Raw genomic sequence first — 22,951 nt, forward strand, 5'->3', positions numbered from 1 at the left:
ATAAAACCCCATCTCTACTAAAAATACAAAAATTAGCTGGGCTTTTTTTTTTCATTAGCTGGGTGTATTTGAGCACCTGTAATCCCAGCTCCTCAAGAGGCTGAGGCAGGAGAATCGCTTGAACCCAAGAGGTGGAGGTTGCAGTGAGCCAAGATTGTGCCACTGCGCTCCAGTCAGGCAAGAGAGCAAGACTCTGTCTCAAAAACCAAAAAAAAAAAAATTCCTTTGAAAAATAAAGGTAGACATTTTACATAAACAAAAACTGGAACAATATTTCATCAGTAAATTCACAATAAAGGATAAGAAGCCTTTCAAGCAGAATTTTCTTATAAATCTTTTCAAAGACAAACTTTCGACTTTATTACTCCCAACTGGCAAATATTCATATTCATATTCTATTTCATTTGTTTCTGCTTAAGGATTGCAGGATAAACAGAGAGAGAGAGAGAGAGAGATCAATAAGAAAAAGACAATGACCATCAATCAACAAGTGGATAAAGAAACCGTGGTATATCTACATAATAGAATACTACTCAGCCACAAAAAGGAATTTATTAATGGCATTCATAGGAACCTGGATGAGACTGGAGACTATCATTCTAAGTGAAGTAACTCAGGAATTGAAAATCAAACATTGGGTTGGGTGCGGTTGCTCACATCTGTAATTCCAGCACTTTGGGAAGCTGAGGCAGGTGGATCACAAGGTCAGGAGTTCAAGACAAACCTGGCCAATAAGTGAAACTCAGTCTCTACTAAAAATACAAAAATTTGCTGGGTGTGGCAGCATGCACCTGTAGTCCTAGCTACCTGGGAGGCTGAGGCAGAAGAATCGCCTGAACCCGGGAGGCAGAGGTTGCAATGAGCTGAGATCATGCCACTGCACTCCAGCCTGGGTGACAGAGTGAGACTCCATCTCAAAAAAATAATAATAATAAAGAAAAAGAAAAAAGAAAATCAAACATAGTATGTTCTCACTCCTAAGTGGAAGCTAAGCTATGAGGATGCAAAGGCATAAGACTGACACAATGGACTTTGGGGACATGGGAGAAAGGGTGAGAAGCGGGTGAGGGATAAAAGTGTACACAAATTGGGTGCAGTGTTTACTGCTCGAGTGCCGAGTGCACCAAACTCTCACAAATCACCACTAAAGAACTTACTCATGTAACCAAACACCACCTGTTCCCCAGTAACCTATGGAAATTAATAAAAAATTTAACATAATTTTAAAATAAGAAAAAGACAAACCAGTTTTTTTAAGGGGACAAAAGACATGGACAGCCACTTCTCCAAAGAATATAACCAATGGCCAAAAAAACATAAGGAAACAAGCATAACATTATTAGTCATTAGAAAAAAAAATACAAAAATAGGCCAGGGAAGGTGGCTCATGCCTATAATCCCAGCATCTAGGATTGTCTGGATAGTTGGATTGCCTGAATTCAAGACTTCAAGATCAGCCTGACCAGCAAAATCTGTCTCTACTAAAAATGCAAAAAATTAGCCAGTCGTGGTCGCACATACATGTAGTCCCAGATACTCAGGAGGCTGAGGCACAAAAATCACTTGAACCTGGAAGTGGAGGTTGCAGTGAGCTGAGATCGCACCACTGCACTTCAGCCTGGACAACAGAGTGAGACTCTGACTCAAAATAAAAATAAAAAATAAATAAATAGAATATCACTATGCACACTATACACTCACCATTATGGCTGATGATATCAAGTGTTAGCAAGCACATAAAGCAGTGACTTCTCAGATTATGGTAGAGTTGTAAAACAACCGCTTGGAAGCCTGGCAGCTTCCACTAAATCTAAAAGTATGTATCCCCAATGTATGAATACTCAATTACTCAGAAATTTCACTAATAGGTATATTCCCAAAGGGAGAAATATGTGCGTGTGTGTGGGTGTGTGCACACTAGGGCTTTCCTCATATAGCGTAGAGCAACTGATTTAGGAAAAATATATCCCTACAGCTCTATTTATTTGCTTAACTTATATTGCAAGTGAGGTAGAAGCCAGAGTAGTTTTCAGGCGGTACAACATGCAGAAGCTCTTATTCAGATGCCTGTATCCAAACAGAACAGGATGCAAAACATTTAAGAAAGTTGATTGATTGTGGTACATCCTGAGTAACTACTCTAAAGAATATCCTGAGACAACAGATGCTGGAAAGGATGTGGAGAAATAGGAACACTTTTTGTTGTTGTTGTTAGTGGGAATATAAATTAGTTCAACCATTCTGAAAGACAGTGTGGAAATTCCTCAAGGATCTAGAACTAGAAATACCATTTGACCCAGCAATCCCATTACTGGGTAGGTACTCAAAGGATTATAAATCATTCTATTATAAAGACACATGCACACATATATTTACTACAGCACTGTTCACAATAACAAAGACTTGGAACCAACCCAAATGCCCATCAATGATAGACTGGATAAAGAAAAATATACACCATGGAATACTATGCAGCCATAAGAAAGAATGAGTTCATGTCCTTTCCAGGGACATGGATAAAGCTGGAAACCATCATTCTCAGCAAATTGACACAAGAACAGAAAACCAAATACCACATGTTCTCACTCATAAGTGGGTGTTGAACGATGAGAAGAGATGGATACGGTGGGGAACATCACACACCAGGGCCTGTCAGGAGGTAGAGGGATAGGGGCGAGATAACAGGGGGTAGGAGGATAGGGGAGGGATAGCATTAGGAGAAATACCTAATGTAAATGACAGGGGGATGGATGCAGTCAACCACCATGGCACATGTATACCTGTGTAACAAACCTGCACATTCTGCACATGTACCCCAGAACTTAAAGTATAATTTTAAAAAAAAAAAGAATATCCTAATGGTCTCCATCTAAAGAGAGTATCCTGGCCTATTCTAATTTTCACTGGAAAGTTTTAAATAATAAAATTGACCTCAATGAATGGAAACATTACCAACTAGAGAAGCCTGAGGGCTTATTCAAGTTGCTCCTAACACTTGAACAGGATCACGTCAGACTTTCAGGAAAGGAAGGCCAACACACGGGCCACATGGTGAGTGCTAATTATCTTGGTTCATTCTCTCCCATGTCATTTTCTCATCTTAAATTACAAACTACAACTGATGCCACTCACTCTGACAATGCATTTCCCCAACCAGCCACCGTAAATCTTCTCCACATCTGGCCACTGGGTTTCCAACAAGAGAGTATCCTTCATTGCAAGTGTACAGTACATTTTTCCCCACGGGAAATGTTGTGCCTTCATCCTAAACAAAAATAAAAGATGGAAAGGGAAAGAGTTTGTCTATTTTGCATGAACAAAAGGTTTCTTTACATATATTTGACCTATGAATCATATTTTCTTTTCATCATCAGGCAAGCTATATTTAAATAACTGATTTAGAAAAGTGTCTATAAAAACATTTTCCCCTATATACTCAATACACTAGTAGCACCATGAATTGAAATAGAACTATTATTGCCACTGTCTATTATGTATTGATTGCTCCCAAAATACCAAGCACTATACTAAGCATTCTACTAAAATCACTTTACACTATCCAAATAATTTCTTTTCCTTTTAGGAAAAATCAGTTCTTTATCAGATTTGGGGAACATCTTTGTCAGTCAACTCTTCACATTAAGGTATTACTGGGTTGAGCGCAGTGTCTCACGCCTGTAATCCCAACACTTTGGCAAGTTGAGACAGGTGGATCACCTGAGGTCAGAAGTTCAAGACCAGCCTGGCCAACATGGCGAAACCCTGTCTCTACTAAAAATACAACAATTATCCAGGTGTGGTGGCGCATGCCTGTAGTCCCAGCTACTCAGGAGGCTGAGACACAAGAATAGCCTGAACACGGGGAGCGTAGTTTGCAGTGAGCCAAGATAGCACCACTGCACTCCAGTTAGCGACAGAGCAAGACCCTGCCTCTCTCTCAAAAAAAAAAAAAAAAAAAGTATGAGCTGTTCATTGGCAAACTGCCTACAAAATGGCAGCATGACCACTCAGAAATTTTCCAATCCGATCAGTATGCTCACGAAAGGTAAGTTTCTCACTGATAACTTTTAGGGGAAGCATAATGTTGATCTTCCCCCGTCCTACCCTCCCACTCCACGCTGTATATATGGAATGCTGCTGGGGCGGGTCCGATTCAGGAACGTTTCATTAACCTATAATGCTGGAAAGTGAGCTTTCATGGTGAAACAAGGAGGAATTTGAAGTCTGAGCCTGTGGGTGGATGAAGGGTAATCACACTCATTCGGGGTCTCTCTTGGTTCCTTTCCTTATTCTTATTTGCTTCCACCCAAGGGGATGGGGAAAAAAACTCATGCCTGGGAGAGGGCTTGGAGCTTATGCCTAGACCTGCTCTGTTCCTGGGATTAGGACAAGATTTCCTGGTATCTCCTTCCCATTGTCCGTGTTGCACCTCCTGGCCCAGTCTGGCTCTATCATGGAAGTTCGTAGGAAACAGAGGGCCCAGGTTGATGCTGAGGTTTGAGGGAAATGGGGAGAGGCACATGTTCTGTTTTGATTCATGACCCTATTCCTTCCTCTACCATCCAAAAAAAAAAAAAAACTTTTATATGAGGAAGTCTGATTCAACAGTGCACAAATGTGGCTGTATATCATAATCACTTGTAGACATTAAAAAATAAACTCTCAGGCTGTACTCCCAACTTATCAAATCAGAAAATGTAGAGGACAAGGGAAAACAGCAATCTCAGTTCCCTGACTAATTTGGATGCAGCCAGTCCATAGAGCAATGTTTGGTACTCCTGGCTCCTAAAAGGACACCATACACAATGGAGTGGTGGACAGCAGCTTCATGATTTGCTAACGTGTATGAGTTTGCTTGGCCTGTTTCTCTGAGCATATGTTCCATTCAGGAACTCCTTGAATTATGGTGACTCTGGTAGGACAGAATGGGTGTTAGAGATGTTAGGTTCATTCTCTCTCTCTCTCTCTCTCTCTCTCTCTCTCTCTGTCACACACACACACACACACACACACAGACGAGAATACACAACTTTCATCTCCCAATAGTGCCTACATTTACGTTTGGGGAAACCTCAGTAAATTTTCAGTGAACGCATGTTCAAAGACCTGGGATTTGAAAAGCACAACCCCTCATGAGGAAAGCAGGGCGGGTAACAGGGTGCAAGCCCTCATGAACAGCATCCTGTGTGAGCCATGAAGATGCACCACCGGGGCTGCCGGCCAGAGCCTCATCATAACGGCTGAGAGCAGCACTAATTAAAATACCCCAAAAGCCAAGAACAGCAAAAGTTCCCAGAGTGACACAAAGCAGGTGACTACTCTTCTTTCCTGAACAGGAAATTTCAATTGCTCAAAGCAGAATGATCCATATCTCACTGGCCACTAGCTAACTGTCTTATTGACTCTGGAAGAAACCTAACACTTCCATCTCAGGACCTACACTTATGAGGGATAAAAAAAGACTTCTCTCCGTGGCATAAATAAGAGAAGTGCTCTAAGTTAAAGAGCAAGCTTGCAGCTTTGCGGTTTGGTGTTTAGCGTGGCAAAGTTTAGTAGCCCTCTGGCATGATTACGTTTCTGAGTCACTGGGCGGCAGTACTGATTTCCCACACCACAGAAGATACACTGTATCTTGCAGAATTCAAACCACCTTGGGCCAAGGAAAAAAAGTCAGACACTAAAACCCTTACCACTAAAACTAAAATGCACATATAAAATATTTTTAGCACGGCTTCACCGTGGAAGAAAAAAATGGATTGTGGACTCAGTAGAGAGAGAGAAGTTGGAGCATTACAAAGGGGGGAAAAAAGCTTTCACAACCAACTTGAACAAATCCATCTTTCAAGGCAGGAGGTGATGGACAGAATTCTCTTGGAACCAAAGACAAAGGAAAGCAATGCGGTTCGAGCATTCTGAAAGGAAAAGAAAAACACATGTAATTAACATGATTGATTTGCACAGTATAATAATTTACATTACATTGGATTTCTCCTTTGTATCTGAAGGAACTCCATTCATATAAGTACATTGCTGTGATATTTTTGTCATTCTTAGAACCAAATATCTGCTTATAGCCTGTGGTAAAAAACTCAAACACAAACTCAAGCTACCAAAAAGACAGTGATTTAAATAGCTGCTAGGTCAGTAGTATGAAAAGCAAACAGAAAGTCTTAGGTCAACACACTACTTTCTGTTTCTAGAGGTCACCTGTGTCAGAACCTAGTTTTCCTTCTGTTTGGTTATGAAATTCATTTAACACAGAATTAATTCCGTATTGAAAATAAGATAATTGGGCAAGGCGTGACAGCTCATGCCTGAAATCCCAGCACTTTGGGAGGCCAAGGTGGGCAAAAAGCCTGAGGTCAGGAGTTCCGAGACAAGCCTGGCCAACAAGTAGAAATGGCCTGGCCATTTCTACTAAAGATACAAAAATTAGCCAGGCATGGTGGCAAAAACACCTGTAATCCCAGCTACTTAGGAGGCTGAGACAGGAGAATCATTTGAGCTTCGGAGGCAGAGGTTGCAGTGAGCTTTGATTGCGTCACTGCATTCCAGCCTGGGTAACAGAGTAAGACTCCATCTATAAAAAAAAAAAAGAAGAAGAAGAAGGTAATTAGAGTTAGTGACCTCAAGAGAGGCAACAAAAAATTTTGTCAGGAAAACCTGAAGCACACAGAGCAAGCTTCTTCAACTCTCCCTAGTACTAAGGGACAAAGCAGTCCCTGGAAAAGCAGCCATTTAACTTCTAAATCTCTCGATAGCAGGGATCATGTGCTACACACTAACTGCAGAGGGCACTGTATTCTATGCAACTGCCAGGGGTCGGGACTCCATTACCTCAAGTGCTCCAGCTCCTCGTCTTCACATTGTGTACTTTCTGTTGTTTCTCCAATGCAGGATCTCCCACCCCCACTGGGAGGTGGGTTATTGCATTCTCGACTTCTTGTTTTCTTCCCTTGAACACAGGGGCTCCAAGAGGACCAGCAACTCCAACCTCCATCAACCCCTCCTACAAGATGAAAAAAGAGGTTGTCCAATAAGTTCTTAAAGAGGAGGACTCCGGAGCTTAGTGCTGTGCTTCCTGCTAACAAGTTAACTGGAGGAAGAGATCATTCTAGATATTGATTACCTTCACTCTTCGTTGAGGTTTTCTACAATGCTCAGAATGGTTCTGCACACAGACTACCAATGTCCATGTTACGGTTGCATTAGTGAACCTCTTGCAATAATATCTTTAATTTGTTGATTATTTCACAACCGTTTCAAAGCACTTTCATGTACATTGTATCATTTATTTACTTCTCACAACAGTGAATGCAGGTGGGCAGGAAGTTTGTTACCATTCTATTTAGATAGCAGGAGGGGGTGCTTCCACTGTAATGGGTAAGGGGAAATCCAAGCCACAAAGGAATGAATCACACTGGTAGAATTTTAATATACCAGAACAGGCCACTTGGAGAAACATTTGGGGATAAGGATGCCTTCATAATGCTTGTCTATAAGCATCTATAATTTAGTCTTATATTCATTCATTTATCATTTATTTAATGACTTCTATGAATCAAGCCTTTTGTCAAGCTCCGGAAATAAAGAAAGGAATCAAAACAGCCTGAGATTCAGTCATGAGCTTTCTAGACGAGGCAGACATGTAAATAAACATAGAAGCAGAAGTATACAGACTGTAGTCATGCTTTGACTACTCATAAAGTCAATTTCACATAACCCTGTACTAAGTGCTGGGAGCATCATACACACTGTAGAGCACACAGCAGATGTTCAATAAATATTTGTGAGTGATTGACAGTACATCATACAGAATAGAAACACAAATATTTCAGGCCGGGCGCGGTGGCTCAAGCCTGTAATCCCAGCACTTTGGAAGGCCGAGGCGGGTGGATCACGAGGTCAAGAGATTGAGACCATCCTGGTCAACATGGTGAAACCCCGTCTCTACTAAAAATACAAAAAAAAATTAGCTGGGCATGGTGGTGCATGCCTGTAATCCCAGCTACTCAGGAGGCTGAGGCAGGAGAATTGCCTGAACCCAGGAGTCGGAGGTTGCGGTGAGCCGAGATCGTGCCATTGCACTCCAGCCTGGGTAACAAGAGTGAAACTCTGTCTCAAAAAAAAAAAAAAAAAAAAAAAAAAAAGAAACACAAATATTTCAAAGAGCATGCCATCAGAAAGTTTAGGCAATGCAAACACACAAGCTCCGTAGACTTTTGTTACAGCAAAATCTTATTGAGATAATTACAGAGGCTGGAAACTGTTTCAATCATAACTCTATTCTAATAGAGAATGGAGAGTGGAGGGCACAGTGGGGCTGTTAGTTCAGATGGATAAATAGAGATAACAGCAAAGAGCCTTAAACCTTAGTAGCTACAACCCAAAAGTGGGGAAGGGAAGGAAGATTCTAAATTCATATGAGACTTCATCTCTCCATACACAAAGAAGCATCTCAAGGAGCAGACAGAAAGGGTAATGCCCTTTCAATGTGTACAGGGTGACTACAGAAAATTCATCCCACTGACCTGCTTGATTCCCTACGAGGACTCCTTTCTCACATGCTGCACCAAATGTGTATGGTTTGCAATGGCACACACAATGGGTCCCCTCAACGGTGGCCAGGCCACCATTTTGACAAGGCTGGCAATGACAAGGGTCAAATTCATCCAGATACTCTTCAAGAGCCCATTTCAGGTATAGTTTTTTCACAGAGGCACAAGGTACTTCCTTTACCAGCTCATATAAAGGTGTCAGCTATAGAGATAAAGACATCACAGTCAGTAATCAGGGATTTAGGCAAGAATATTTTGCTTTTCATATTTAGGGTCAACTCTCATTAAAACAAAATCAAAAGCCATGGGTAAGTTTGTTAACAATTGTTTGTTATTCAAATACAAAAGAAAACAATGCACTCTCCTTGCAACAAAATCAAGACAAATTTAGGGAAAACTAGGGTCAGACAGGGGAAGATTTTTTTTTATATTTTTTGTGCATGCATAAAATTAAAAAAAAACACAACACATTCATTTTCTAGTTAATGGAAGATTATTTTGAAGCTAATACATTACCATCCCTATTGAAGACAGAAGAAAAGTAAATGTACTTAAATTACAGCCAAGAAGCAAGTGAAATTAAATTTAGAATTAATTTTCCTGACTCCGAGATTTAACATGTCTCTTAGTGGAAATTATGGATTCTTTTTTCATGGAGAAATTTAAACAGGTAAACATTATTACTTTGCGTTGGATATTTCAGAAGAAAAGCAACTTTGAAATCACAGATGTACTGACTCAACTTTAACAGTCTGCTCTCTCAGAAACAAAAACATCTGTTTCGTAGCATTTGTCAGTTACCTCGGTGTAGCTACTCTCACCATAGCCAATCCAGGCTGCCACCACGATGCCTGAAGTGGGAAGAGATATGCACCATTGGTTCCTGAGAGCCCGAGCTCTTCGGAACACGACGGCTTTGCATTGCCATATACCTTAACCTGCGTAGTGCCTTTTCTTTCTCTGTTCCTTTTTTGCCCTGCTAAAAAGTTAGCACAACTCTGATAATTTACAGTCCTGTGTGGAAAAGTGCATAGAGACTGTTGAAGAATGTCTGCTTTTCTCTAATCAATAATTTAGCGTTTCTAAAGATTTGTATAGGATGCTGACAATGAATACAGGCCATTTAGAATATCAACAGATGGTCCTTTCAGATAAGACTTTCTAGGAAAAACTCACCCTCCCTCCCTCATTTGTATTTGGAAGCCAATGGGTATTGTATGGTGTTAGGAGGGGACTTGAGAATCTATTGCAATTTTTGGGTTTATAAAACGTATCTCTGAAAATCAGGCTTTGCCTGGGACATTGTTTGACTTTCATGCAGGGAATAGATCATAGAATCAGTTCTGCTATAGTGTTTGTTTTGAAAAGGTGAATTTATTCCATTGAGAGTGACATACTGGGAAAATTTTGAGCATGGGGTTTTCTTAGGTACAATTTTGTCCACATGAAACACAGGATGAACACAAAAAGCTTCACACAGCTGAAAAAAGCCACATAGGAATATACAAAACTCACGCGTATGCAAGTGCATGCACACACACACAGACACACACACACATTCACACACCCCTCAGCATCTATGTCAGTTCGTTTCCTGCATTATAAACTATACCTATCTATATCCGGTATTACAAATGTCTGGCAGGTTTCTAACTGCTGTCCTTCTACAACTTCACAGTAACTTATAAGCCCTAACCCTTCCAGCATCCAGAAAGCTTCGGGTCTTTTTCTAGGTAATTCGCCACACTTATTATACTGCAGATATGGTTTTTTTTCAGATAGAATCTCATTCTGTCACCCAGGCTGGAGTGCAGTGGCACGATCTCAGCTAACCGAAACCTCCGCCTCCTGGGTTCAAGTGGTTCTCCTGCCTCAGCCTCCTGAGTAGCTGGGATTACAGGCGCACCACCAGGCCCAGCTAATTTTTATATTTTCAGTAGAGATGGGGTTTCACCATGTTGGTCAGGCTGGTCTCGAACTCCTGACGTCGTGATCCGCCCACCTCAGCCTCCCAAAGTGTTGGGATTATAGGCATGAGCCACTGCACCCAGCCACATTTTTTAATAATTTAACATGCATAAAGCCATGTGGCTATTTTTATTGGCACCTATCTTTTTCATATCAGTGTCACAGATGATAAATTTGAGTGCTGTGTCTCTAACCTGATTTTTTTCCATGAGCTCTTTATTGTGCAATTTTGCATAGCTCAATGATCTTTAGAAACACATATGTTGCAGTATAAAAGAACTGACGATAACAATAAAACACCTTTAAAAAATTCTGCCAGCCAACTTGGTACCATCCTGATTTGTATGATTTCAGGAGCCCACGAGGCACAGCTACACAAAGAAAGGTGATGGGAACGTAACAGAAGGCAAACCTACATGCCTTCCCCTTGCAATAATCTATGATTCCTCTGACTTAGGGACCAAGGAAAACATAATCAAACAAATCAAAAGTTAAACATGCGAATTTTGTCATTGATTTATCTTGGAAGTTGCAAGACATTTACTGTTTGCCACTAAAATACCAATATAACACACCTTCTGTTTCTTGTTATTATGTGTGCATTCATTTTACTCTACAAAATATAATTGGGACACAGAAATGCTAATGACAGCCATGTCTTTAGCCTCTTAATTTAACCACCTTCATTTTCCTCATGCAAATAAACATGACTGCTTCCTACGGCATTAAACAAAGCCTCACATACCTTTTGTTTTATGACTTGAGGAAGATTAGTCACAGATTCTGCCCAAGAAGAATATCGTCCTTTGTTTCCAGCAGGGTTGCTCAGCTCTAGGTAACTAAGGCCAGATACAAGGCCTGCAGCTCCCCCTCTGACAAACGGGTCTCCTCGCAACACATTGCTGCCGGTTCCTATATAGAAGAAGTGAAAAGGCTATCAAGCATTAAAAAATAATCTATCAAACTGCATGACATCCTGGAAAAAGCCAAACTATGGAAACAGTCAAACGATAAGTTGTGGTCAGGAAGAAGGGAGGGGTGAATAGGCAGAACACAAATGATATTCAGGGTAGTGACACTGTTCTATGTAACACTACAATGATGGGCACATGTCATTACATATTTGTATAAATTATACACATGTATACACTATATATTTAGTGAAAAAGTCATTAAATGTTCAACACCAAGAGTGAACCCTAATGTAAATTATGGACTTTGGATGACAATGTGTCAATGTAGATTCATCCATTCTAACCAATACTCTACTCTGATAAGGAGTGTTGATTGTGGGGAAGGCTTTACCTGTATAGCAGCAGGGTATACACAAGAACTCTCTGTACTTTGCACTCAGTTGTGCTGTGAACCTAAAACTGCTCTAAAAACTAAGGTATATGTACTTTGTTTTTTGGTGGTTTTCTTTTTTTTTTTTTAAGACAGTCTCACTCTGTCGCCCAGGCTGGAGTGCAGTGACATGCTCACTGCAATCTCCGCCTCCCGGGTTCAAGCGATTCTCATGCCTCAGCCTCCTGAGTAGCTGGGACTACAGATATACACCACCACACCCAGCTAGTTTTTATATTTTTAGTAAAAATGGGGTTTCACCATGTTGGACAGGCTGGTCTCGAACTCCTGGACACAAGTCATCTGCCCGCCTCAGCCTCCCAAAGTGTTGGGATTACAGGCGTGAGCCACTGCACCCAGCCAAAGCTAAGGTATATTTTTTAAAAAAGAAAAAGACTCTTGCCTGACAGTAGATATTAGGGAAATATTGTTCATGTTCTTTATATTTTTAGTGTAATAGAGTATCACATTATGGAAGACAATGTTCTTCTTAGATGATACATGCATATAATTAGGGATGAAGTATTATGATACCTGAAACTTACTTCCAAATAAATAGTTCAGCAAATAAAATACTTTAAATACATAGTACTTAAAAGAATCAGTCAATATCATAAATATTATATGTACATATATTCAGTAAAATTACAAAATAATAATTGTACATAGGAAATTGGCATATGGGTATTTGTTGCTATGTTTTTATCTATATATTTTAAATTTTTCATAATAAAATATTGGAGGGAAAACAGTTTCTTGCAGCTGGTATCATAATGAATAAAATAAGCTGTTAATTAACAGGAATTCATTACTTAACACATGAAACAAGTTCTGAAAAGTATGAAATGCTAATTGAATTCTTTCTTCCATTTATGTGCCTCATAATTTTAGAAATACTTTATCTCCATTTGTAATGGTTTTTACACAGGTCATGACAAGAATTTTCCAACTTTGCTGATCAGATTTTGAGTGGTTTTCGTTTCCTTGTAACTATCCAAATTTTGCAATTTCATAGTGTACTCATATTCAGAAATCATTAAAGCCTGATAGTGTTTTTTTGCTTTTTTATTTTTTATTTATACACAGTAATGGCGCATATTTATGGGATGCATGTGATATTTTGATACATGCATAGAATCTGTAATGATCAAATCAGGGTACTTAGGATATCCATGACCTTATCATTTGTTTGTGTTGGGACCATTTCAAATCTTCTATCTATTTGAAAATGTACATAAATTTTGTTAACTCTAGCCACCTGACTATGATTAAACACTAGAATTTCTTCCTTTTTTTTTTTTTTTTTTTTCTTTTTTTTTGAAACGGAGTCTCAGTCGCCAGGCTGGAGTGCAGTGGCACGATCTCGGCTTACTGCACCCTCTGCCTCCCAGGTTCAAGCGATTCTTCTGCCTCAGCCTCCTGAGCAGCTGGGACTACAGGTGTGTACCACCACACCCAGCTAATTTTTCTAATTATAGTAGAGACGGGGTTTCACCATGTTGGCCAGGAAGGTCTTAATCTCTTGACCTCATGATCCACCCACCTCAGTCTTTCAAAGTGCTGGGATTACAGGCATAAGCCACCGCACCTGGTCGAATTTATTCATTTTACTTAACTGTATGTTTATACCCATTAAGCAACCTCTCTTCACTGACCCGTCCCCCTCCCCAGCCTCCAATAATTATCATTCTACTCTATCTCCATGAGATTAACATTTTTAGCTCACATGTAAAAACATGCAATATTTGACTTTCTGTGCCTATAAATACTGATAGTTTTAACAAATTACCTGATGCTTCCTCATTTTCATTGCTAGCTGTGTTTTAAATATGCAGATAGTCACCCTTTTCAATTCAGCGTATCACAAAGTCTCATCCCTGTATTACCGAATCACAATAATCTGAGGGGACTGCAGACTTCTTAGTCCCCACCAAGACCTACAAGAGAGTATCTGAGAGAAAGAACAACCTTTGGAATCAGCATTTTAAGAGGATCCCCCAGGTAATCCTCATGCGTACTAAAGTTTGGGAATCACTGCCTTAACCAGCACACCTGTAACTTAAGAATTACAGATTCGAGGCCGGGCGCGGTGGCTCACGCCTGTAATCCCAGCACTTTGGGAGGCCGAGACGGGTGGATCACGAGGTCAAGAGATCAAGACCATCCTGATCAACATGGTGAAACCCTGTCTCTACTAAAAATAAAAAAAAATAAAAAAAAAAAATTAGCTGGGCATGGTGGCACGTGCCTGTAATCCCAGCTACTCAGGAGGCTGAGGCAAGAGAATTGCCTGAACCCAGGAGGCGGAGGCTGCGTTGAGCCGAGATCGTGCCATTGCACTCCAGCCTGGGTAACAAGAGTGAAACTCCATCTCAAAAATAAAAATTAAAAAAAAAAAAAGAATTACAGATTTGAAGAAATCCACTAATTTATGTTTAAGGCTTTGGCCTTCCTTTCCATATCTCAGTGAGCTCTCTGTTCCAGCTAACTTTTTTCCTAGAAAAAGCAGCCCAGTGCAACAGTGAAGACTCCAGACTGTGAAGCCAGATTTTATGCATTTGTATTTCATATCTAATTCTTATTCTATAATCTTGGTCAACATTTCTGGGCCTCAGTGTCCCCAAAATGTGAATAATACTTAACACTAAGGTAGGAAGAGTATGTTGGTTAATTTTTGTAAGTCACTTAAAATTGTGCTGGCACATAGTAGGTGCTCTGTTTGTTAACTATGAAATAAAATAAAATTGGTAAGCAGCTTCCAACTGCCAGATCATCTGAGTACTGATGTCAGCATTTTCTCAAAGTTCTTACTTTCATTTCTATGTTCAGATTATTATTTTTCCACTTCATTCAAAAACTTTTCCTCCTCGGATTTGTCAAATACATGAAGACAAGCACTTTCTCTGGCATATTCACGGCTGTATCTTGAGCATCTAAAACAATTCCTGGCACATACCACAGACTCCATAAATAGTTGATTAATGAAGAAAGTGAATGAGTACCTAAACCTGGTTTTACTACTCATCTCCCTCCTTCTTTAACTCATCTACCAATATCTCAAGAATCCCTGCTTCTTCACTGAGAACCATGACACATGGGTCAGTGTTCACCTGTGCCATTACCCCAAGAGGATTTCAGCTCCGGTACTGCTCAGTCTATGGCCTCACACATATGTCCTCTTCCCTTGCAATCAAACAGGCCTGGTCTTAACGAGAGTCACGGTTGCTTTGTGCAACTAAGAGCTTTTCTCTTTGGAAAGATTGCATGAAGAAGGCATCCATGATGAAGGATCCATGACAGAAGTATCTTGGGTATCTCCAAGCCTTAATTTAGTCATAGCAACATTTTTCACTTTCTTTGCAGGTGAAAGTAAATAATGCTTTTAATTATGAACTTTATAATAGTACTGCACTGCAGGCTCACTTCCATCCCTACCATACTATGGAATCTCTTCCTTAACAGCAACTTTTTTTAAAAACCTTTATTCTAGATTCATGAGGTACATGTTCAGGTTCGTTACCTGGGTGTATTATGTGATACTGAGGTTTGCAGTATGATTGATCCCAACACCCAGGTAGTCACTATAGTACTGAATCGTTTTTCAGCCCTTGACCTCTCCCTCCCTCCCCTCCTTAGCAGCCCCCAGTGACTATTGTTGCCATTTTCATAACCACGAGTACCCAATGTTCAATTCCCACTTAAAAGTAAAAACATGCACTAATTGATTTCCTGTTCCTGCTTCTGCACAGCAAAGGAAACTATCAACGTGCAACAGACAACCTACAGATTGGGAAAAAATATTTGCAAACTATGCACCTAATAAAAGTCTAATACTCAGAATCTATAAGGAACTTAAACAACTTAACAAGTAAAAAAATAAATAACCCCACTAAAAATGGACAAAAGGCATGAGCAGACACTTCTCAAAAGCAGCAACCAAGTCTTTTTTTTTTTGAGACAGAGTTTAGCTCTTGTTACCTAGGCTGGAGTGCAATGGCACAATCTTGGCTCACCGCAACCTTCGTCTCCTGGGTTCAAGCAATTCTCCTGCCTCAGCCTCTCAAGTAGCTGGGACTACAGGCATGCGCCACCATGCCCAGCTAATTTTTGTATTTTTAGTAGAGACGGGGTTTCACCATGTTGACCAGGATGGTCTCGATCTCTTGACCTCGTGATCCACCCGTCTCGGCCTCCCAAAGTGCTGGGATTACAGGCGTGAGCCACCACACCCAGCAGCAACCAAGTCTTAATCAACAAATCCAATGAACATTTTTCGGTCCTTATCTTACTTGACTTCTCTCTAGTATTTCACTCTGCTGACCTCTCTCCTCCCTTACTTTCTATCTCTTGTTTTTTATGCTCCCAAATTTCCCCTTCTCCATTCTTCTTTACTCTCTACAACTTTACTTAGGTAATCTTTTATTTCATCACTCCATGTATTAAATCTATTAATAGCATTCTCTAGCCATCAGAATAAAATCCAAACTCCTTAACATGGTACCTTCATAGTCTAGATCAGTTTACCCTTTCAGTCCTTCTTCAATCACCCAAAGACTAACACACCACCTTCCCCCATCTCCACTGCCAACCAGCATACACCAAAAACCTGACCTCCATAGAGTATTCATGTCAGCAAGTGAAACTGAATCTTCTCTTGATACTGTAACTTGTCTAGGCTTGTTTGCCAATCATCACAAGGGAGGAATCTGCTGTACACTGATTGCATATTTATAATACAGAGGATATAGCCCAGTGAACTCCCTACTCTGTGTGATATCTCAGTACCACAACATATGAAAGAGAGATCAGAGGCAAAAATATTACCAAATAGATTTTTTAAAACACAGAGTAGAACACCTACTAAAGCCTCAAAAGCCCTTAGAGATCGAGAATGAACCACAGAAGAGTGGAGTAGAGGTTAAGCTTGAAATTATTCACAATAGCAAAGACATGGAATCAAACAAAATGCCCATCAGTGATAGACTGGATAAACAAAAGGTAGTGTATATGGACCATAGAATAATATGGAGCCATAAAAAAGAATAAGATCATGTCCTTTGCAGTGACATGAATGGAGCTGGAAGTCATTATCCCTAGCGAACTGACGCGGGAAAAGAAAACTAAACATTGCATGTTTTCACATATATGCAGGAGCTAGTGATGAGAACACATGGAAATAGGGAAGGGCTTTTTGGAGAGTGGAGAGTGGGAGGAGGAAAAGATCAGGAAAAATAACTAGTGGGTACTAGGCTTAATACCTGGGTGACAAAATAATCTGTACAAAAATGCCCCATGACACAAATTTACCTACATAAGTTCACATGTACCCCTGAACTTAAAATAAAATTTTAAAAAGAGGTTAAGCTTGCAATGCAAATTGCTCTTTTTTCATTTACCTGAATCAGATTTTAAAGCATCTTCCATTTCCTTGCATTGATGGCTTGATGAATGAAAGATAAAATGCCAACCTGAGGTTTTACAATTTTTTCCTTCTACCGAACCAAAATCTGCGGGGGGGGAAATGTAAAAGAGACGTATTTAATTTCTGCATTCCTTGAAGATCTTCATATATGACAGTAGGAATAAGAAGTTGTTTCCGGCTGCTAAGGCCATCTAATCAAGAGTGACATTATATGAATATTTTCAAGTACTCTAGAAGAGTTAAAGATCAGAATAAAGGCATTTGACTTTTGTTATTTTTCTTCTATTAGCTTCAGTCACAGAGGGGAGACCAGCAAATCTACTTAAGACTGCCAAAGTTGGCGTTGGTTTCCACAGGAATTAACTCCTAAAACTCAAGTTCTACTGGCTCAATCTCTCCATCTTCAACATCTGTGACTTCCAATATCTCCTTCTCATGACTCATAACCTTAGAATGTGATCATTTCTACTCTTTATCCAGTGGAGTTTTTCCAATGCATTTTTTAAAAGTAGGATAAAAAATAATAAGATGTGAAAATATATTTTCTCGTTTTACTAACTATATTAGAATAACCTTAATGTTTCTTAAAGACCAATTATTTGGGGCATACATTATATCATGGAAGTTTTGATTATATTTAAATAAAAATTTTAGGATAAACATAAACTGCTCAAGAGTAAAATTTTTACTGAAAAATATAATTTTACCAGCTTGGAAAGTTTTTTTTAATCCTCTCCATTTCTTTTTAGTGCAATAAAAAGAAGTAAAACTGAATTTAGATCAAACCACTTGCTAGATTGATTCTCCGAAGAAATAGTGTCCTCGTCTTTGCTATAAAAACCTAAACTTGGCCACTCATTTCCAAAATGTAAGATTTGAGAAGATCAAATTACAGTTAAAATCTATGTGGTAGAGAACCATAAAGAAATAGCTCAATGGAAACAGAAAAAAAATTATTTACCCATTTAAAAAGCTACAAGACTTCCTCTGAATCTTATGTAAGAGGTCTTATTCTTCTCCAAGGTTGTAACAGAACCTTTTCTGAAGAGTAAGACCTTGAAGAGGGGATTTGGAATAGAGAAGGACATGCGGGCATCTGCTAAAAGACAAAGTTGGGGAAAAAAGTTGGACTTAGAACATTAGTAAGCCTAGCTGGGTGTGGTGGTGCGTGCCTGTAATCCCAGCTACTCGGGAGGCTGAGACAGGAGAATCGCTTGAACCAGGGAATCAGAGGTTATGGTGAGCCGATATCATGCCACTGCACTCCAGCCTGGTGAGAGAGCGAGACTCCATCTCAAAAAAAATTTTAAAAATAAAAAATAATTAAAAAATAAAGAACATTAGTAAGCCAAGGCTAGGCTCTGAAGAGGAAGAGTGGACATAAGCCACCACCATCCTCTCCCACGTCTGGACAGATAGTGAGGCTGCTTCTCTCAATATGAAATTATCAGGCAATTTTAGCAGTGACATAACATAAGGAATAAGCCAAACTGACTTTGAGGCCAGTTAGACCCAGCCTTAAATACCCTCCTTACAATTCACATGACTTGGATGAGTCTCATAATAGCACTGAGTCTCTATTTCTCAATCTGTGGGACAGAGATTAGAATGCCCATCCCATTGGGTAGTAACAAGAATTATTACTAATACATGAAACTTACTTGTCATAAGGAAGGTATCCAATCAATTTAAGCTATTGTTCCAAGTATTAAGTAGTAAATGAACGTGTGATATTTAAAGCAGATTTTCTTAAAAGAATATGAGTAGTAAAAAAACAAAGGTAAATGAAATACTTATTTAAACATTTTGATTTCTGAAATATTACTAAATTCCTCATTAGTTTTTCTTGAGAAATACTGTTTAGTCTGAGAAAGGGGAAAGTTTAAAAAGCATTTTAAAAATCCAACCAATATCCTCTGGAGATAGCCAATAATAACAGTGATTTAGCTCAAGATACTATCCAAAAGAGTAGACAGGCTTTTCTTAAACCATGTAAGATTTTAAGTAGAGAATAATACATTCTTGCAATTTTGGATGCCTTTGCAATTTAAATCTTTACTTGTCAAATTTTAAAGCTCAAAAGCTTACATTAAGTACATATTATTTCCCCATTAAAATCCCAGAGATGCTTTTAGACAACAAATTTTTTAATACTATACCCTTTTGTTTGAATTTTTCTGAGTCCACATAAAATAAAACTTTGTATTCTCCTCCTAAGGACCCAGATTGCAGATAATGTGTCCCATACTGGTCGATTAGTCTTCGGTAGGCACTGTAGTCATACAGAGAGGGGAGGTGGGAAAGCTCCTTCCAGAATGGCTCAGCAAGTTGTAAAAATTCTGGATTGTTATTAATGAACTGAGCCACTTCAACAGTGTTCTCTACAACCAACAATTGATAACTCTATGGAGAGAAGAAAGAGTACAAGGAGCTTCAGGTGGAAGATAGCAAGGCAATGAAAATAGTTCTGTTTTCAATATCTCCAACTCTCACCTCCAGTCAACCCAGACTACATTAATTTTTATTTCTGATACATGATGATCACTCCTATGGGCCCACCAACAGGACACAATCAGGAATATGTGGAGTCTCAAATAGTAATAACATCTGAGGAATGGCCAGGCACGGTGGCTCACTCCTATAATCTCAGCACTTTGGGAGGCTGAGGCAGGCAGATACCTTGAGGTCAGGAGTTTGAGACCAGCCTGAGTAACATGATAAAAACCTATCTCTACTAAAAACACAAAAATTAGCCTGCCATGGTAGCACACGCCTGTAATCTCAGCTACTCAGGTGGCTGAGGTAAGAGAATCACTTGAACCCAGGAGGCAGAGGTTACCTCTGTCTGGTGTGAGCAGTGATTACACCACTACACTCCAGCCTGGATGGCAGAGTGAGACTCTGTATCAAAAAAAAAAAAAAAAAAAAAAAACTGAGTAATGCCATGTTAAGCTACCACCATCCCCTCCCATATCTGGATACATAGTGAGGCCCCTTCTCGCAATATGAAATCAACAAAGTATTAATTTAGGGTTCAGGATTAATCCAGAAGAATTCAGGATTCTCCTGCCTCAGCTACTTGAGTAGCTGGCATTACAGGCATGTGCCACCATGCCTGGATAATTTTTGTATTTTTAGTAGAGATAGAGTTTCATCATGTTAGCCAGGCTAGTCTCGAACTCCTGACCTCATGTGATCTACTTGCCTCAGCCTCCCGAAGTGCTGAGATTACAGGCAAAGAAATTATATGATAACTTCTTATATAACTTCCAAAACCCCAAGACCAAGTTGCTATGCTATCTTCAACTAGAAAAAGAATAATCCATCAACTGATAAACATAAATATATAAAATAATGTGTTCTTATTGTCCCTGTGTTAACAATGACTTGTAGTTATCATTTATCTGCCATGCTAGGGTATTTGCAGGTTAAGCTACTTTATAATGAGGTCTTTTAAACACTTCCTTAGCATCTTTCAATGACATCCAAGACAGATCACAGACCTACTTTTGCCAACTCCTACCATGTGAACAACATAATATGGAGACAAAAAATGTTTTTACAACTCATAGTTCCATAGGCAGTTTCTTAGTCATAAAAAAACAATATTTCTTATACTTTTCTAAGTGATTTATTAATAAAATTACTAACTTGAAGAATGAGATGAAATGTACAGATTGTGAATAATGATCAGCCAAAAAAATTCTTCACCCATCACTCTATATCGATTAGTACAATCCATCTCAACTGTTCAGGTTTCTCAAGAGGAAAGTTTTGATATTTCAAAACAATGAAGTATTTAAAAATAAGTCTTTTAACTTTCTTAGATAAAAATGTTGGAATCTCAAAAGTAATAAAATGTTTTTAAAGTCTTATATCTTCATGTACCTTCTAAGAAGACTCTAGCATTTGCATTTAAGAAGCATAAATAAGCATTAATTAGATTTTTTAAATTGTATATGACACTTAAAATAGTTTCACCAGTAATCACAAATAAGAAATTTAAGGCCGTTTAAAATAGAACATTTCAAAGTAATAAGGGGTTTGTAAACATTTTCAAATAAAAACAAATACTTTTAAAGAGAAGTTTAAATGCATAAATAAACATATATATATATGTTTTGTTTTTGTTTTTGATTTTGTTTTGAGACAGGGTTTCACTCTGTTACCCAGGTCAAAGTGCAGCGGCATGATATTGGCTCCCTGCATCTGCTCCCTCCCCGGCTCAAGTGATCCTTCCACCTCAGTCTGCTGAGTAGCTGGGACAACAGGCATGCGCCACCATGCTCAGCTAAGTTTTGTACTTTTATAGAGACAGGGTCTCGCTATGTTGGCCAGGCTAGTCTCAAATTTCTGAGCTCAAGCTCAAGCAATCCATTAACCTTGGCCTCCCAGAGTGCTGGGATTATACGCGTGAGCCATTGTGCCTGGCCAGTATGAATAAATGTAGTATCAAAGAGATTAATGAGACAGTATTGTACCTTTCAGAGAAACATATTGTATTGTCTCTTAAAGGTAGTACAATTACTATTACAAATTTTAATATGACAGTTGATCCTTTTGATAAACACAAGTTCATTAATGTAAGCAATACTTAAAAACAGTAAAATAGGGAAAAGTTAGCTGACATTTCATACTAACCTTTTCTTTATGGATTTCATTGGTATGTGAAGTATAACTGTATGAACTAGATGATGAAGAGCTAAAAAAGGAGCGCTTGTTACTAGATGATGTATGTTCTCTCGATGTACATTTTACATAAGACCAAGTACTATTGTAAAATTCATAATTAAAATCATTATTTACTTTCACCTGCAAAGAAAATGAAAAATGTTGCTACGACTAAATTAAGGCTTGGAGATACCCAAGATACTTCTGTCATGGATCCTTCATCATGGGTACTTTCTTCATGCAATCCTCCCAAAGAGAAAAGCTCTTCAGTTGCACAAAGCAACTGTGACTCTCATTAAGACCGGGCCTGTATGATTATAAGGAAAGAGTTCATTCGATGATTATTTTTTATTAAGCAAGACACGTCATACCAACAATGGCAATTCCAAGTGATTCACGAAACACATTTAGGTACAAACAACCTCTATGTTCCTTTAATGTCAGCATTTGGCCCCGAAGTGAGCAAATTAACAAAAGCTACACAGACAGAGAACTAGAAAGAATTTGGCTCTTGATTTTTTATCTAATAAAGGGGAACAGAGATGCAAATCGGTGATATGAAACAATTAATTCTTTTGGCTTTGTTTTGGAATGTTCTATGTGATCAAGTAGTGGATTTAATTTCTAATTCTGTTTCACTTGGATAAATGCTAAAATTGCATTTTTTTCTATGCTAGATAGTAGAAGAAAGGGCCACTCCAAAAGAATTTTAAAGTAGATAACAGGTTAGTCACATGTAACTAATTGAGAAGTGACAGCTTCAGCTTTTATTGAAGAGGTAATCATTCATTTATCCTTTATTTTACTCCAGATCAAGTATGAAAATGAAATGCCCACAGGTGACTGGCAGGTAATATCGATGTTGGAAACCTCCAGTGGAAGCATGGTGATGACAAAGTGAGCACATACCCTGTCTAAAAGGGACACACAACACTCAAATCTACTAGACAGGTTCTAGTATTGACAGATTGTCTATTTTTTTCAGGAG

General features: G+C 39.0%; 1 protein-coding gene across 1 annotated transcript in view; it reads right to left on the reverse strand.

The window, feature by feature from the left end:
- C7 (complement C7) overlaps window positions 1–22,951 on the reverse strand; it is a 69,437-nt gene that overhangs the window by 13,791 nt on the left and 32,695 nt on the right. The window contains exons 7-14 of the mRNA XM_003925898.3: window positions 21,934–22,104; window positions 19,452–19,695; window positions 17,267–17,377; window positions 11,272–11,438; window positions 8,532–8,760; window positions 6,838–7,009; window positions 5,825–5,912; window positions 3,133–3,265 (exon numbers count right to left, since the gene is read on the reverse strand). Coding sequence (XP_003925947.1) covers window positions 3,133–3,265; window positions 5,825–5,912; window positions 6,838–7,009; window positions 8,532–8,760; window positions 11,272–11,438; window positions 17,267–17,377; window positions 19,452–19,695; window positions 21,934–22,104 — 1,315 coding nt within the window. The remainder of the gene's footprint in view (window positions 1–3,132; window positions 3,266–5,824; window positions 5,913–6,837; window positions 7,010–8,531; window positions 8,761–11,271; window positions 11,439–17,266; window positions 17,378–19,451; window positions 19,696–21,933; window positions 22,105–22,951) is intronic.

Source organism: Saimiri boliviensis, chromosome 1 (genome assembly GCF_048565385.1).
Source record: "Saimiri boliviensis isolate mSaiBol1 chromosome 1, mSaiBol1.pri, whole genome shotgun sequence".
NCBI lineage: Eukaryota > Metazoa > Chordata > Mammalia > Primates > Cebidae > Saimiri > Saimiri boliviensis.